We start from the raw sequence: 19,209 nt of genomic DNA, 5'->3' as shown, positions 1-19,209 counted from the left end.
TCGAAGAGGTATCTCTCTTCAGTGCTATCGTAAAGGAGATAGAATTATGATCACTATCAGCAAAATGTTCACCCACTGAGAGATCTGACACCTGACCAGGTTCATTTCCCGATACCAAATCGAGCACAGCCTCTCCTCTTGTAGGCCTATCTACATATTGTGTCAAGAATCCTTCCTGAACACACTTAACAAACTCCTCCCCATCTAAACCCCTCACTGTCTGAAGATGCCAATCGATGTTTGGGAAATTAAAATCCCCCATCACAACAACTCTGTTATTCTCACACCTTTCTAGGATCTGCTCCCCTATCTGCTCCTCAATATCCCTGTTACTATTGGGCGGTCTATAAAAAACACCCAGTAAAGTTATTGACCCCTTCCTGTTCCTAACCTCCACCCACAGAGACTCCGTAGACAGTCCCTCCACGACGTCCACCTTTTCCACAGCCGTGACACTATCTCTGATCAACAGTGCCCCTCCCCCACCTCTTTTGTCTCCCTCCCTGTCCTTTCTGAAACATCTAAAACCCAGCACTTGAAGCAACCATTCCAGTCCCTGAGCCATCCAAGTCTCCGTAATGGCCACCACATCATAGTTCCAAGTATTGATCCAAGCTCTAAGCTCATCCGCCTTGTTCACAATACTCCTTGCGTTAAAATAGACACATCTCAAACCGGTCTGAGCACGTCCCTTCTCTATCACCTGCCTGTCCTCCCTCTCGTACATACTACTAGCTTTCTCTATTTGAGAGCCAAACACCTCTTCCCCAGTCTCTCCAGTTCAGATCCCACCCCCCCAACAATTCTAGTTTAAGCTCTCCCCAGTAGCCTTAGCAAACCTCCCTGCCAGGATATTGGTCCCCCTGGGATTCAAGTGCAACCCGTCCTCTTTGAACAGGTCATACCTGCCCCAAAAGAGGCCCCAACGATCCAGAAATCTGAATCCCTGCTCCTTACTCCAATCCCTCAGCCACGCATTTAACCTCCTCCTCATTCTGTTCCTATACCCACTGTCACTTAGCACAGGCAATAATCCAGAAATTACTACCTTTGAGGTCCTGCTTCTCAACTTCCTTCTTAATTCTCTACAGTCTTTTTTTCAGGACCTCATTCCTTTCCCTACCTATGTCGTTGGTACCAATATGTACCACGACCTCTGGCTGTTCTCCCTCCCCCTTTAGGGTTTCTTGGACGTGATCCGAAACATCCTGGACCCTGGCACCTGGGAGGCAAACTACCTTCCGAGTTTCTTTCCTGCGTCCACAGAATCGCTTGTCTGCCCACCTAACTATAGAGTCCCCCATCACTAGTGCCCTCCTCACTCCTTCCCTACCCTTCTGAGCCACAGGGCCGGACTCTGTGCCAGAGACACTGCCACTGTTGCTTCCCCCAGGTAGGCTGTCTCCCCCAACAGCACTCAAGCAAGAGTACTTATCGTCAAGGGGTACAGCCAGAGGGGTACTCCCTGGTACCTGACTCTTCCCCTTCGCCCTCCTGACTGTGACCCACTTGTCTGACTCCTGTGGTCCCGGTGTGACCACCTGCCTATAACTCCTTTGTATCACCTCCTCACTCTCCCTGATCAGATGAAGGTCATCGAGCTGATTTTTGCTTCCTGCCTGATTTTTGCTTCCTAAACCTTCAGTTTCCTTTTTCCACTTGACTAAATGTTTCATCTCTGTCAACCACGGTTCCTTTACCCTACCGATCTTTCCCTGTCTTGGTGGGACAAACCCAGCCAGAACCCCATGCAAGTGGTCCCTAAATGGTCTCCATATTTCTGCTGTGCATTTCCCTCAAACCATCTGTTCCCAGTTTACGCTTCCAAGTTCCTGCCTAATACCATCGTAATTAGCCCTCCCCCAATTAAAAACTTTCCCATATCGTCTGCTCCTATCCTTGTCCATGGCGCTGCGAAAGGTCAGGGACTTGTGGTCACTATCACCGAAATGCTTGCCCACCGAGAGATCTGTCACCTGACCAGGTTGATCGCCTAGTTCTAGATCTTTTTCGAGCTGTTAATTTAACACTTTGGCAATGCCGTAGATATGTGCAGATGGATGTTACCCATGGCAGTGGAAAGACAAACTGTGGATGCAGGAACCCCATAAATCTGATTGTGGACAATGTGAAAGTGACAATTAGTTGCCATTAACATATACGATGAACAAAATTGCAAATTGGGCAGTAAATTTTTCTTCTACTAAGCAAGTTGGGCACTATATTACAGTGCCTATCCATAGCCACATTCTGTGATCTTTCTATTCCAATGCACCTGGCCCCACCCTGCCCCCTGTTCTTTGTCCAGTTCTCCCTAGTTCTTCTTTCAGCTCTCCCTCTCACTGTCCCCACAGCCTTGCCCCACCTCACTCTCAACCTAACCTTCTCCAGATACCCCCTTCTGCTCTTTTTGCAGAATATCATCCATGAAGTATTGTTCTTCATTTCTAAACCTGGCAGTGAGTGTAGCCAAGCTATTGATAATGGTTGTCTGGGGGAGAGGGGATGTGCAAGAATCTGTGTTTCAGGTATGGCAGAGATCTGTGTGTTATTGAATTAGAGGAGATTGTGAAGATAATTATTTTTAATTATATCCTGAGAGGTTATTATGGCGAGTGTTTTTTTTCTGCTGGATCTTCGAGCTAAAGCCTTTTAATTTGAAGCATTCAAAAATATTCATCATTTGGTTGTGTTCAATACTGTTGCTTAAATTATGACCAATTTAGTTAATTTTTTTAAATCACTCACAGTCATACCCTTTGGCTGGGATTGAGAGACCTGACCGAAGTAACTCTGGATGTCTTCTGGAGAAAACAAGGTCAAAGATGGATTGAACTCTTGTTTAAAAACTGGAGAATTGTGTTCAGGAGCTGATGTGGGTATCTTGGTAAATCAACTTACTGTATAGATAGAGGAAGCTACAGTGGATGTTATGGATATCAAATCATGTTATTGGATATATCATTAATTTGCTCCATAGAGAACTCCAGTGAGCAGTCTTGTGAAAAGACTGTTTATTAACCAAAATCAACTTAGCATTTTTTTTTCAGCATTGACTATATTTGATGATGGAGAAGATACGAAGAAGTGCTATGAAGGAAACAATGTAGGAAATTAGGCAGAAAAGAGATTGTACTGATGTAGGCATGTAACATAGTGGTCTGAGACAAATATAAAAACAAAATAAAGGTGGTTAAGAAATTGATTTAGTGTTAAAATCACACTGAAATAGCAGAGATATTACCAGAAGCCATGCACTTCAACAAATATATTTGTAACAAGCAGGTCAGTAAAGAAATATTGGGATGAGTGAGAGCTCCCAAAGGTAATGCAAAATCAAATAACCGAAAGATGGTAAGTATTAAATATAAATCCTGTGCTTGTCAAGGCTAACAGGGAAAACTCAGTATAAAGGTTAGATTCTAGAGGTTGAGGAACAGGCTGGGAGAACCAGGTGAGTGCCTAAAGTGGCAATTTGATATAAGGCAGTACTGTTAGGGTGAGGAAGTTAAAAAGCTCAGTGGTAAGAAGCAATTGAGTAACTGAGTCATATCCTAGCAGTTCTCGATGAAAGAACTTTACTATGTTCAACACAGTCTGGCAGATGCATTTGTGCTCTGTTGGCATAACGTAATGTACAATTTTTATCTAGACTTTTTCACCACTTTTCCAGCCTCTTTATAACAAAGTGTTGCTCATTATTTGCTTGATACTGGACATGTAGTAAGTGAGCAATTTATTCATCGTAATTGATTTAATACTGGTGTTTTCTTTTAACTTCTTCAGGGAAGAAGATTTCTGGCCAGTTTGATTAATGACAAAATAATTAGAATCAGTCACAGAGATACAGCTCAGGATGGAACCTTTCTCGTTGATGCTGAGAGTGATGCTCTCAACATTGGTCAAGAAGTTGTGGAGAAGGGGTTTGCTGAAAAGTGCAATGTAGTTTCTGCCTACAACTTTGAAGGATTAAAGAATAATGCAACCGTGCTGATTGCTGGCAGGAATACAGGGGGAGTTCAAGGACTCAGCAGTGGTTCACAGAAAGTGAAGAATATGCTGGAGTTAAGAAATGACCATCTAGGAATCAAACCAAAAGGTCGAATGCATGCCATTGAACATAAAAGCAGAGGGCAAAAGATGGATGGGAAAGATGCCCTTGCGTATGCACTGTGAGTACATTGTAACTTGGTAGAAATGGCAGTTTGATCAGCTTTGTGCAACTTTTATAATTGAATAAAGTTTTTAAATGTGAAATCCAATAATGCTGTATTATTCACTGCTGTAGAATTTCTAAATAGCTGACTTGTTAGTTCTGGGCCAGCATTTATAACTGGAAAAATTTTGTTCTTTTTTAGTTGTCTTTTGAAATTAAATAACTATTTAGGGAGACGTAAATAGGTGTTTCATGGTACTGGGCAAAACCAAGTTTCAGAGATCAAGAAATTCTACCATGTGGCATGACATTTATATCACTATATGATGGAATTTCATCATGAAGTGTAGTCAGGGATTTAACCTGTGATCCATGAAGACCACAGTTTTTCTAAGTTTCTCAAATGCCTGATAATCTGAGTTTTGGGCTGTGCGGGTGTACACAGTGGTGTTGAATGGTGTGTATTGCATGTGTGGCTGTTACTTCAGTGCAAGCACTTGGTTGATCCTTGTCAAAAAGTGCTTTTCATCTTGCTGTGTTTAAAAACATGACTTTGAATTTGGGTGCTTTAATGCAGAAGGAATTACTGGATGGAGCATAGAAATCTTAACCTTTTTGGTGACTTCTAAATTGCTCTTTTCAGGGCGAGAAAATCACTGAGCCACTGTTGTTCAGGACAGAAGCAGGACATGATCAAGATGCAACACAGTCAGAAATTACTGGAAGATCAAAATGAGAAGTTGAGAGTAAAAAACATCACTTATCTCCAGAGCTGCCGTTTCCTGGAAGGGCAGCTTAAGCAGCGGCAGCGTGAATTGAAAGTAAGACAGTGTGAAGTGGAAGCAATTGCTTTGTAGGGGGGATCAGAAGAAGAGCAGTTGTGTTTGGGAGGGGATTGGTGGGTGGAGGTGGGGGACGCTGGGTGGTAATGGAAGACTGACGTGTTTAAAGGAAGGATTGGTTTTGGGAGTGGGGTGGGTGGATGGGGGAGTTTGGGGCTGGTAGAGGATTGGGGAATCACAGGGTCAGTGGTGGGGGAGGGGATATGGGGAGATGGGCAGTGTGTGCTGTAGAATGGAAAGTTGGTATTGGTTCACTTTTGAAGAGATGTTGGAGCAAGGGTGGGGGGCTGGGGGTAGAACAAAGTTGAATGCATTATTTACTTAATGGGAGGCAGTCCACTTCTGCACTTTGCCAGTGAGACCATGTCCCGAGAGACCCCAAAAATGGGCAGCACCCACCCCCAACTGGATGGCACATGCCTTTCCACTTTATATTTAATCAGTCATGTTCCACCCCTCCGTTCACTTAGCCTGTTGTGAAAATCCTCTGTATTCTCTTTCCACTGGGTTCTCTGTAGAGTGCCAGTATACTGCATCAGACCTATCCAAGTGCTTAATGCTAAATGTTTAAGTTGGCCATCATTTGCCAGTCGTGGGCTCATTGCCCTCAACACATTCCAATCTACTTGGAGGAGCTGGGCATCCTGTACAATGCCACCGCCTGGCATCTGGTATAATCCACAGACCCTTCAACACCTACATCTGCATCATTATTGAATATGGCAAATAGCAAGTATCCTGACATTAATCCCACTGGAGGCCATTGGCTACCAGTCTAATTCAGACCCCTCGACAACGAGAATCACGCTGTGATCAGTCAGCCAGTTCTCAGCCCACTTCTGCAGATTGCCACTGATTTCACTAAATTTGTTGTCGTTGAGGCACCGTGATGTTACATGGGAGGACGAGCTTCCATTGGAGGCAACGCGCGATGATCCGCAAGGTTGATTCTTGGGATGAAGAGTTTGAAGTTTGGAGTGAAATTGAGCAGGTCAAGCCTAGGCTCATTGAAGTATAGAAGAATGACGTGATCTTTTTGAAATGTATAAATTACTGAGGGGAATTGACAGAATGGATGCTGAGAGGACGTTTCACTTGGTGGAGGTATCAAACACTAGGGGGCTTATTTTCAGATAAAGGGATCACAAATTTCAGATTGAGATGAGGAATACTTTTCTTCAGAGGGTAATGAATCTTTAGATTTTTCTACGCCAGAAGCCTGTGGATGCAGAGTCATTGAATGTGTTCAAAGAGTAGATTCAGGAATACTTAAATTACAGGGGAAGTCAGAGAATGTGAGAGTGGTGTTGGGGCCATCATCTTATTGAATGCTGGAGCAGGCTTGAGGGCCTGACCAGGTTTCTTGTGAAACTCAAGAATGGCCATTGACAGGTGGTTGTCCCATGTGTAGACTGTGTGGGGGGGGGGGGGGGGAAGAGATGGTACAAAAGGATGAAGCTTACTTAAAGTATTCTTTTTCAATTTTAAAATAAAAGTTAGATAATTATGTTTTTTGGAACAATGATAGAGATTTAAAGTTCTCATTATCTTTGTTTTATTTAGAAAATGGAAGAAGAATTAAAACAGCATCAAGAAGCAGAATTGAAATTAGCAGATGAACTAAACCATGCTGTTGAAACAAAGCTCAAACGTTTGGCAGGGAAGGTTGAGAAACTAAAACAGGTTAGGTAAGACATTACCTTGGCAGGTTTTAAATTAATTTTTAGTAATATCGTCATTTCATGCAAGTTTTGTTTATTAGTGCTGACAGTTGATGAGTAATATACAGTCACTGATGGCATTCATACCCGAACATCTAATCAGTATTTTGGTGTAAATCATTCTACTGAACATGACTATAATTTATGGTACATCCATAAATTCCTTGTAGTTCTTGAATTATGGAAACAAGATACTTTTCCTCAAACTACAGATAAAATGCCATGTTGTGAATTGGGAACCTGTTGGACCTGTGTTTTCTGCAAAGGGATTATTTGGCTCAACGAATGTCCAGGGAGGACAGAGCAGGACTTCTGTCCTTTTGCTTGTTTTCTTTTATCCTCATTCTGAACAATGTTTCTCGAGGGAATACACACAAGTTACATGTGCTGCATCAGGTTTTGAAATGAAAACACATGATGAGAATTTCCAGTCCTCTGCTTCCAAGCAGACTGCCTCATAATTTTCAAAGACTTCCTATCATCAGAATCAAAATCAAGTTTATTATCACTGACATATGTCGTGAAATTTGTTGTTTTGTAGCAGTAGTACAGTGCAAGACATAAAGACGTAAAAAGTACTATAAGTTACAAAAATAAATAAATAGTGCGAAAGAAGAATAATGGGGTAGTGTTCATGGACTGTTCAGAAATCTGATGGCGGAGGGGAAGAAGCTGTTCCTGAAACATTAAGTGTGGGTCTTCAGGCTCCTGTACCTCCTCCCTGATGGTAGTAACGTGAAGAGGGCGTGTCCTGGGTGGTGAAGGTCCTTAATGATAGATGCCACCTTCTTGAGGCACCACCTCTTGAAGATGTCGTCTGTGGGGAGGGTTGTGCCCGTGATGGAGCTGGCTGAGTCTACAACCCTCTGCAGCCTCTTGTGATCCTGCACATTGGAGCCTCCATACCAGGCGGTGATGCAACAAGTCAGAATGCTCTCCACTGTATATCTGTAGAAATTTGCCAGAGTCTTTGGTGATGTACCAAATATTCTCAACTCCTAATGAAGTAGAGCTGCTGGCGTGCCTTCTTTGTGATTGCATGAATGTGTTGGGCCCAAGATAGATCCTTTGAGATAGTGACACCCAGGAACTTGAAGCTGCTCACCCTTTCCACCGCTGACTCTTCAATGAGGACTGGTGTGTGTTCTCCCGACTTCCCCTTCCTGAAGTCCACAATCAATTTCTTGGTCTTGCTGATGTTGAGTGCGAGGTTGTTGTTGTGACACCACTCAACCAACTAGTCTATCTCATTCCTGTACGCTTCCTCATCACCATCTGAGATTCTGCCAACAACAGCGGTGTCATCGGTGAATTTATAGATGGCGTTTGAGCTGTGCCTAGCCACACAGTCATGAGTGTAGAGAAAGTAGAGCAGTGAGCTAAGCACACATCCTTGAGGTGCACCTGTGTTGATTGTCAGCAAGGAGGAGCTGTTACTACCGATCCGCACTGACTGTGGTCTCCCGATAAGGAAGTTGAGGATCCAGTTGCAGAGGGAGGGACAGAGGCCTGGGTTTTGAAGCTTATTGATTAGTACTGAGGGGAGGATGGTGTTGAACGTTGAACTGTAATCAATAAACATCAGCCTGACGTACGTTTTGCTGTTGTCTAGGTGCTCCAAAGCCAAGTAGAAAGCCAGTGAGATTGCGTCCACTGTAGACCTGTTGTGGTAGGCAAATTGCAGCGGGTCCAAGACCTTGCTCAGGCAGGAGCTAATTCTAGCCATGACCAACCTCTCAAAGCACTTCATCACAGTAGATATGAGTGCTACTGGGTGATAGTCATTGAGGCAGCTCACCCTGCTCTTCTTGGGCACTGGTATGAGTGATGCCCTTTTGAAGCAGGTGGGAACCTATGACTGCAGCAGTGAGAGGTTGAAGTCCTTGAACACTCCAGCTAGTTGGTCGGCACAGATTTTCAGTACCCGGCCAGTTACACTGTCAGGGCCTGACATTTACTGATGCACCATAGAAAGCATCCTATCTGGATGTATCATGGCTTGGTACGGCAACTGCTCTGGCCAGGACCGCAAGTAACTGCAGAGAGTTGTGGACACAGCCCAGCGCATCACGGACACCAGTCTCCCCTTCTTGGACTCTGTCTTTACCTCTTGTTGTCTTGGCGAAGCAGCCAGCATAATCAAAGACCCCACCCACCCAGGACTTTCTCTCTCCTCTTCCATCGGGTAAAAGTTACAGGAGCCTGAGGGCACGTACCACCAGACTTAAGGACAGTTTCTACCCCACTGTGATAAGACTATTGAATGGTTCCCTTATACAATGAGATGGACTATGACTTCACGATCTACCTTGTTGTGACCTTGCACCTTATTGCACTGCACTTTCTCTGTAGCTGTGACACTTTACTCTGTACTGTTATTGTTTTTACCTGTACTACATCAATGCATTCTGTACTAACTTAATGTAACTGCTCTGTGTAATGAACTGACCTGTACGATCGGTATGCAAGACAAGCTTTTCACTGCACCTCAGTACAAGTGACAATAATAAACCAATACCAATATCTTGTGAGGGTTCATCCTCTTGAAGGAGGTTTGGATGTTGGTCTCCGAGACAGAGATGACAGGGTTGCCAGATGCTGTGGGGATTCATGCAGGCGTAGAGTCACAGAGCACTACAGCACAGAAACAGGCCCTTCAGCCCATCTAGTCCATGCTGACCTGATCTTCTGCCTAGTCCCATCTACCTGCACCCGGACCATATCCCTCCAAACCCCTCCCATCCATGTACCTATCCAAACTTCTCTTAAATGTTACAATTGAACCTGCATCCACCACTAACGCTGGCAGCTCATTCCACACTCACACCACCCTCTGATTGAAGAAGTTTCTCCTCAGATTCCCCTTAAGTACTTCACCTTTCACCCTAAACATATGTCCTCTAGTTCTAATCTCACCCAACCTTAAGAGAAAAAGCCTGCATGCATTCACCCTATCTATACCCCTCATAATTTTGTATACCGCTATAAGATCTCCGCTCATTCTCCTCCAGGGAATAAAGTCCTAACCTATTCAACCTTTCCCTGTAACTCAGGTCCTCAGGTCCCACCAACATCCTTGTAAATTTTCTCTGCACTCTTTCACACTTATTGATATCTTTCCTGTAGGTAGGTGACCAGAACTGCACACAACGCTCCAAATTCAGCCTCTTGTACAACTTCAACATAACATCCCAACCCCTGTACTCATTTTCCTGATTTATGAAGGCCAAAGTGCCAAAAGCTCTCCTTACGACCCTATCTACCTATGATGCCACTTTCAAGGAACTATGGACCTGTATTCCCAGGTCCCTTTGTTCTGCCGCACACCTCAGAGCCCTACCATTCACTGTGCAAGTCCTACCCTGGTTTGTCCTCCCAAAGTGCAACACCTCACACTTGTCTGCATTAAATTCCATCTGCCATTTTTCAGGCCATTTTCCTAGCTGTTCAAGATTACTTTGCAAGCTTTGTTAGCCTTCCTCACTGTCCGCTACACCCCCAATCTTGGTGTCATCCACAAATTTGCTGATCCAGTTTACCAGATTATTATCTAAATCATTAATAAAGATGATAAGTAACAAGGGACCCAGCACTGATCCCTGTGGCACACCACTAGTCACGGGCCTGAGGAAAAAGAGTAATGAGATAACCATCTACTACCACTCTCTGGCTTCTCCCGCTAAGCCAATGTTGAATCCAATTGACTACTTCACCCTGAATGCCAACTGACCTAACCTTCTGGAGCAGCCTCCCGTGCGGGACTTTGTCAAAGGCCTTGCTAAAGTCCATGTAGACAATGTCCACCACCTTCCTCATCGACCTTCTTGGTAACCTCCTCGAATATAAGATTGGTTATACATGTCCTACCATGCACAAAGCCATGTTGACTATCCCTAATCAGGCCCTGCCTATCCAAATACTTGTATATCCTGTCCCTTAAATTACCTTCCAATAATTTACCCATGACTAACGTCAGGCTCACTGGCCTATAATTTCCCAGCTTATTCCTAGAGACTTTCTTGACCAACGGAACAACATTAGCTGTCCTCCAGATCTCTGGCACCTCACCCGTGGCTAAGGACGTTTTAAATATCTCTGCCAGGGCCCCTGCAATTTCTGTGCTAGCCTCCCACAAGGTCCAAGGTGGCATGTTGTCAGGCCTTGGAGATTTATCCACCTTAATTCACCACAACACTGCCAGCACCTCCTTTTCCGTAATCCAGATGTGGTCCATGAACTCATTACTCTTTTTCCTCAGTTCTGTAGTCTCTGTGTCTGTCTCCAGAGTAAATGCGATACAGAAAATTTACTTAACATCTCCCCCACCTCTCTCAGCTCCATGCATAAATGACCACGCTGATCTTCAAGAGGACCAATTTTGTCCCTTGCTACCCTTTTGCTCTTAATATAATTATTAGAAACCCTTGGGATTCTCTTTCACCGTTTGCCAGAGCAACCTCATTTCCTCTTTTTGCCTTCCTGTTTTCTCTCTTAAGTGTTCTTTTATCATTTCTTATACTCCTCAAGCACCTCATTTGATCCTCACTGTCTATACCTGACATGCACCTCCTTTCTCTTTACCAGGGCCTCAATGTCCCCTGATAACCAAGGTTCCCTCTTAGCCTTGCCTTTTAGCCTAACAGGAATATACAATTTGTGTACTCTCAATATTTCACTCTTGAAGGCCTCCCACTTACCGAGCATCTCTTTGCCAGAAAACAACCTATCCCATTCCACAGTTGCCAGATCCTTTCTGATGCCATCAAAATTGGCTTTTCTCCAATTTAAAATCTCAACCCGATGACCAGTCCTATCCTTCTTCATAATTATCTTGAAACTAATGGAATTATGATTACTAGATCCAAAGTGTTCCCCTACACACACTTCTGTCACCTGTCCTGTCTCATTCCCCAAGAGGAGATCCAGTATTGTGCTCTCTCCAGTTGGGACCTCTACATATTGATTGAGGAAACTTTACTGAACACATTTGACAAACTCGATCCCATCCAATCCCTTTACAGTATGGGAGTCCCAGTCAATCTGTGGAAAGTTAAAATCACCTACTATCACAACCTTATTTTTCTTGCAGCTGTCTATCTCTCTACAAATTTGCTCCTCTAAATCCCATTGACTATTGGGAGGTCTATAATATAGTCCCATTAACATGATCATCCTTTTCTTATTCCTCAGTTCCACATTAGTCAAGCCCTCCAGTATGTCCACTCTGAGCACTGCCGTGACATTTTCCCTGATGAGTAATGCCACCCCTCCCCCTTTAATACCTCCCTCTCTATCATGTCTAAAACATCGGAACCCCGGAACATTGAGCTCCCAGTCCTGCCCCTCCTGCAACCAAGTCTCACTAATGGCTACAACATCATAATTCCATGTGCCAATCCATGCTCTTAAGTTCATCTGCCTTACCTACAATGCTCCTTGCATTGAAATGGATTCAGCTCAGAACATTAGTCCCACCATGCTCATCAACCTGTCGATTTCTGTCTTTACTTGTAGCCTTAACATCTACTTTCCCCACAGCCCCTCCACTTGCTGCCCTGCCACTGGTTCCCACCCCCCTGCAACTCTAGTTTAAACCCCCCCCAGCACCACTAGCAAAGCTTCCCACAAGGATATTGGTGCAGTGTTATCATACATCTCACGATCTCTGCTATTCTAATGAGAAATGCTCTGTCTAACCAGCAAGCTTATCGTATCTTCTCTGAAGCCTCTCTAGTCTCCCTGAAGCCCAATACCACACACAATTCTTGAATCTTGTGTTTTATATACAATAGGCTCTTCAGGACCTCCTTGACTTTCACGTTCTATGCCTTTTCTGATGAAACCTCCTCAGATTTTCATTGTGTTAATCTCTTTCCATTTTAGGTTGAACTACTGGTTAGGAGTTCATTGTAAAAGATGTTAATTCCTTCTAACCACAGCTACTTAATGAGATAGTTTTGCAAAACATTCTTCAGTTGACCTGGAACTTGCACCTACACCAGTCCCAATGAATTAAAGTTTTGTATAAAATCTTGTTGATACTGACTGATAATTAGTGCTTTGGCATTTGTTGTCTGGGAATAATTAGCACCAACAGAAGGAAGCAGCTGATACCTTCTAAGAACTGTTTGAAATCAAGTGTTAGCAATCCGGTAATTTCCAGAATAACTGGTGCTGTCACGAATCAGCAACAAAAGAAACACACTGAGCATGATTTAGTGTTAAAAACTATTTTATTAATCACTACTTATGATACTACGTAAAATAAAAGTCACGAATCAGCAACAAAAGAAACACACTGAGCATGATTTAGTGTTAAAAACTATTTTATTAATCACTACTTATGATACTACGTAAAATAAAAGTAAAAATGTTAGTATGTTAGAATTCAAAAATGTTAAACCTCGAACGTTAACCCCAAAACTAAACTCTTCGTGTGTGTGTGTGACAAAGTCCAAAACTCCCAGTTCCGGAATGGTTCTTAAAGTTCAGTTCCGCCAGCCATAAGGTGAAACATGAGCAAGGGCTTCTTCAACAACCACCGTTGTCTGAAGATAAGATGTAGATGTAGAAAAACATAGAGAGAGTACATACGAAATCCAAATGTTCCACGATGGAACCCAAACGACACTTCAGTGTTTACTCGGTAGTGACTTCCTCACCCCGAAAAGCATCCGAACCGTGGTCGTCCACATACAAATACCTGTTTTTCAACAAATAGTTGTTGAATTTTTCAACAAATAGTCTATGAGCGTAGGGGTAGTAATGTTAATAATTATCATGCTACACAACTACAGACTATCAGATTAGTATAGATACATGTTTCCCATTTAACATCGAGAAAGACAATCAGCAATCACATTATCTTTGCCTTTAATGTGAGTTATCATGAGATCAAACTCTTGCAAAATTAAACTCCAGTTTAACAGCCTTCTGTTCTTGTTTTTGACTCGGCTCAGAAACACCAATGGGTTATGATCTGTATACACAGTCAATGGTTTCTGAGCGGTGCAAACATATACACTGAAATGTTGCAAGGCTAAAACAAGCGACAGTAATTCTTTCTCTATGGTGGAATAATTCTTTTGATGCTCATTAAATTTCTTTGAAAAGTAAGCTACAGGATGGTCAATATCATCAAGGTCACCCTTCTGCAACAACACAGCTCCTGCAGCTTCATCACTGGCATCTACTGCTAATGAAAATGGCTTTTCAAAGTCAGGTGTTCTGAGCACAGGATGGTAGCATAAAATGGCTTTCAGCTTCTTAAATGCTTCTTGACAAGAATCTGTCCAAACAAACTTTACTCCCTTCTTCAGAAGATTAGTTAGGGGAAGAGCAATATCAGCAAAATTTTTACAAAATTTTCGATAATATCCAACCATTCCCAAAAATCTTCTAACAGTCCTCGTACCTGTGGGAATAGGGAACTCAGATATTGCTTGAACTTTTGCCTGAACAGGAGCTTGCTTGCCTTGACCTACAACATAACCAAGATACGTCACAGTGGCATGGCCAAATTCACTTTTAGCCCAGTTAACTGTAAGGTTAGCCTTGGAAAGTCTTTCAAACAACCTTTCTAACGCAGAGATGTGATCTTCCCAAGTATCATTCCCAGTCACTAAGTCGTCAATGTAGGCATCTGTATGTTTTAACCCATGAATCACTGAATTAATCATTCTTTGAAATGTTGCCGGAGCATTTTTCATTCCAAATGGCAAAACATTGTATTCATACAATCCAGAAGGGGTTACAAAGGCTGAAATTTCCCTTCCTCTATCTGTTAATGGAACACACCAGTACCCTTTTAATAGGTCAATCTTTGTAAGAAATTTTGCCTTTCCCACTCTGTCTATGCAATCATCCACCCTAGGAATAGGGTAAGCATCTGACTTTGTTACAGCATTCACTTTCCTGTAATCTGTGCAAAATCTAACAGTTCCATCAGGTTTAGGTACAATAACACAGGGCAAACTCCAATTTGAACTAGAATGTCTAATAATATCATTTTCCAACATGTATTTTATTTCCTGATCAACAAGTTTACTTTTTTCCACATTCATTCGATATGGGTGTTGTTTGATTGGTTTTGCATCCCCAACATCAACATCAACATCATGGGTAATTATCGATGTTCTGTTTGGAACATCTGGGAACAGATTTTTAAATTTTAAAATTAATTCTCTCATCTGTTGTCTTTGTGAAACTTGTAAATGGTCCAACTTCGTTTCAAGGTTCTCCAGGATATTTTGGTTTTTTAGTTTCGATGGAACAATATTTGGTCTAAATTGGCCTTCCTCAACATCAACATCAGGCATTCTAGAAACAACCTTTACACCATCCACCAAGGCCACCACTGAATCCCTCTCATAATAAGGTTTTAGCATGTTTACATGACAGAGTTGTGTTCTCTTGCGTCTATCTGGTGTTTTGATTATATATGTTAGATCAGTCACTTGAGATTCAATAACATAGGGTCCAGAAAAACGAGCTTGCAAGGGATTATTTTGGCTAGGGAAAAATATTAACACCTTTTGCCCCACTGCGAATGTCCTAGGCTGAGCACGTCTATCAAAATATGTCTTCATTCTTATCTGGCTTGTTTTCAAATTCTCTCTCGCTAGCTGGCAGACTCTCTCCAACCGAGTTTTAAATTTTTTGGACATGAGGAGGTCTCCATTTCCTCATTAACACTCCATTTTTGACATAGTATCCAGTTGGCACCTTTTCAATCTCCTCACATGAGAGAGCTTTTTCTTTCAATTCTGTCAACTCAGGGTCCTTTGTCTGTTCCACCATAAAATCCTTCCTCGACAAAGACAAATCTTTAAATTCAGGCTCACTATAAGGATGTTGATCCTCCAGTGAAGACAGAAAAGTCTCAGATAAGGCATCATAATTTTCTTCCTGTTTAGGACTGTCACAAGGAACCACATCAGACTGCACCGGACTGTCTGTCTTGGCTAATTCTTTAGCTTTAGCTCGAGTCACCGCACATGATGGGTAAACATCTGGATCATTCTCAGACTCATCAATCCTTGGTTTGGTTGTTAACCATACCACAGGATCACTTTCTCCATCTGCAAGGTCATTTCCCAATAACAAAGAAACTCCTTCCACTGGCAAACTAGGTCTTATCCCTATCTCGACTGGTCCTTCTACGAACTTTGACTTTAAAATCACCCTGTGAAAAGGGACAGACATGGTCTCACCTGTAACGCCTCGTACTAGATTTACTTCACCAGTGTCACTTTCTTCACCAAAATTTAAAACACTGTCCAGCAAGAGAGATTGACTAGCCCCAGTATCTCTAAGAATTTTCACTGGCACCTGGGGTGACTCATCATTCAGTGAAACAAAACCCTCTGATACATACGAACGGAATTCTTTTCTCACCTCCTCCAACTTTTCCGCTTTTCCCTCTTGCAAGGACTGATCTTTAACAGCATCTCCTAAACCTTTTTGATTTTTAATTGCCTGAAAGCAAGCATTGGGCCCAGCTTCCTTCTTTTTCTTCAAAAGGGCACAATTAGATATCACGTGGCCAGGTTTCCTACAGTAATAACAAGTACGCTCAACAGGTTTCTCCAGCCCTGGCTTCTTTTCATCTTTTCCTTTTTGATTACCTCCCAATTTAATCTCTGGTTTACCTGGATTGTCTTTGTAACTCTTTTGAAAGGTTTTAGGTTGTCCCCATTTGGATTTATGGGTTAAAGCATAATCATCTGCCAACCTAGCAGTTTCTTGTAAAGTTTCCACTGCCTTTTCATTTAAATATGTTGTTAATTCAGCTGGAACACATCTTTTAAAGTCTTCCACCAGTATCAATTCTGTCAATTTATCATAATCCCCATCTACATTTTTAGCCAGGCACCATCGTTCAAAACATATTCTCTTTCCATTGGCAAATTCCATATAAGTCTGATCTGCAGATTTCCTCAAGTCTCTGAATTTTTGTCTATAAGCCTCAGGGACCAATTCATAGGCCTTCAAAATAGCTTGTTTTACCTTGGTATAATCAGCTGCATCCTCAACAGACAAAGCAGAATAAGCTTTTTGAGCTTTACCTTTAATCACACTCTGTACCATAAGAGCCCATCCTTTCCTTGGCCAGTTTGAACTCACAGCAACCTTTTCAAAATGTTGGAAATACTGATCAGCCTGATCTTCTTCAAACGGAGGGACTAATCGAACCTCCCTGCTGGCTGAAAAACCATCATCAGAATCAGATTCCGAACTCCTACGCTTCATTTGTAACTCATGCTGCCTCTTTTTCTCCTCGTTATCCAGCTCCATCTGCTTCATTGCTAGATCAGCCTCTATCTTCATCTGAGTTATCTTTTGTTCGGCCTCTAATTTCTTTTGTTCTCGTTCAGCTTCTAATTTATTTTGTTCTCGTTCGGCCTCTAATCTCTTTTGCTCTCGTTCAGCCTCTATCTTTGCCAGCTGCACCTGTGCCTCAGAAATTGCTATTTCACTGCCAGGAAACTGTTTTAACACTTCCTTCTCAAACACCTTCTTTTCCACATAATGGCCAGCTATCAATCTCTGAATATCTGCCTTTCTCATAGACTGCTTTACTTCTGTAAGGTTTAGCCTTGTAGCAATCTTTATCAAATCATCCTTTTTCGCCACCTCCAATCCCTTTTGGGTTGGTGACTCCAAAAATGCCTTAATATCCATTGCTGCTGGTTTCCACACACACAAGCCAATTAAAAAGAATTTATCAGACCTCCCTCAAAAAATCTTTGGATTGAATCCCGAACAAATCTCGTCAATCTGGGGTACAATCCCAGACGACACTCGTTAACCTTGGGAACTATCCCGGACGAGCCCCCAATTTTGTCACAAACCAGCAACAAAAGAAACACACTGAGCATGATTTAGTGTTAAAAACTATTTTATTAATCACTACTTATGATACTACGTAAAATAAAAGTAAAAATGTTAGTATGTTAGAATTCAAAAATGTTAAACCTCGAACGTTAACCCCAAAACTAAACTCTTCGTGTGTGTGTGTGACAAAGTCCAAAACTCCCAGTTCCGGAATGGTTCTTAAAGTTCAGTTCCGCAAGCCATAAGGTGAAACATGAGCAAGGGCTTCTTCAACAACCACCGTTGTCTGAAGATAAGATGTAGATGTAGAAAAACATAGAGAGAGTACATACGAAATCCAAATGTTCCACGATGGAACCCAAACGACACTTCAGTGTTTACTCGGTAGTGACTTCCTCACCCCGAAAAGCATCCGAACCGTGGTCGTCCACATACAAATACCTGTTTCCTTCTACAGGTCAGCAACAAAGTGAACTCCACCGGATTACTTCCAACTTCCATACATGGATTTCAGTGGCAAACACAGTTATTGTTTCTCATCCATCGATAGAGAAAACAAGCAGGCTGGTGTCTCTCTCCCTTCTCTCTCTCTCTCCTTCTTCTTCTGACTTCTTCAACAACGTCATTACGTCCTTTATCTTCTATTGACGTAAGCACGCCCCACACACACATACACACACACTCTCTATCTTAAAGGGACTTTCACTGAGTCCGTAACAGTGCCATCTGCAAAATCTGCCTTGTCTACATTTCTGGACCCAGTTCTTTACTCAACTTTCTGAGGGCAGGCAGCTTCACCTCTCTTTGCTTTTATTGTTTGACATTAGCTTGCAGTGTCTTCTGGTGCCTTATGGTTTGGCGCTCTGAAATGACAATAGGCGTAGCAGGCATATTGGATATTCAGCTGCATCAGAGGCATGACACACGTGCCAGGTGTTACATTTCAGCAGTGAAAACAAGAATTATCTTATGGTTGAACCCAACTGTTTGATTCTTGATCATCATGCGAAGGTTCATGGTATTATGTAGGGTAGGGGAGAAGATTAATGATGCGTCAAGTATAGAACATTTTTTCATTGAGAAAGTTGTGCGATTTCAGTAACAGTGCTTGTTGTACCCAGGTTAAACATTAATATTTTTGTTGAACTTTCATCATACAAAAAGTCTGTGAAATGTACTTTGCTGCTTAGAAAACCTCATACAGCGCTTAAGTTAAGAACATGTTTTTTTTGTTGCTTGATCTTGCAGGAGTGAGTTAAATGAGAATCGTCTTGGAGATGACCTTTCTGATGCAATGAGGGTAGTAATTGAAGGACGTGTTTGTACACCTCACTCAATGAAGGATCTCGAAAGTATTTGGAATGAATACAACTTGGCTCAAGAAACACTTCAAAAATGCAATTCATTGGTGAGTTGGACATTTATTTTAGGAATTTGTTTTTGCAAGTTAGGTGTAGGTGTACTACTTTGGTAGAATATGATGAATTATTATAACATTTTGAATTACTCCACTGTTAATTGATGCATTCCTTGTTTGACCTATCTCTGGTGGTATCAAAAACCTGAAGTTCAGAAAAATTAGTATTTTATTTGTGTAATCATCAGTAGTATGCTGATCTATGTCTGGTAAACATTCTATTCGAATCATAAGATG

The 19,209-nt window shown here is 42.2% G+C and overlaps 1 protein-coding gene across 1 annotated transcript in view; it reads left to right on the top strand.

Annotated features, from left to right (window-relative positions):
• Positions 1–19,209, top strand: part of LOC127570452 (serine/threonine-protein kinase 31-like) — a 96,460-nt gene that overhangs the window by 33,122 nt on the left and 44,129 nt on the right. Inside the window, exons 7-10 of the mRNA XM_052016053.1 lie at positions 3,787–4,172; positions 4,800–4,977; positions 6,562–6,686; positions 18,804–18,963. Of these exons, the coding sequence (XP_051872013.1) occupies positions 3,787–4,172; positions 4,800–4,977; positions 6,562–6,686; positions 18,804–18,963 (849 nt within the window). The remainder of the gene's footprint in view (positions 1–3,786; positions 4,173–4,799; positions 4,978–6,561; positions 6,687–18,803; positions 18,964–19,209) is intronic.

The sequence above is a fragment of the Pristis pectinata genome, chromosome 5 (assembly GCF_009764475.1).
Source record: "Pristis pectinata isolate sPriPec2 chromosome 5, sPriPec2.1.pri, whole genome shotgun sequence".
Classification (NCBI taxonomy): Eukaryota; Metazoa; Chordata; class Chondrichthyes; order Rhinopristiformes; family Pristidae; genus Pristis; species Pristis pectinata.
This window is presented reverse-complemented; position numbering and strand designations above follow the sequence as displayed.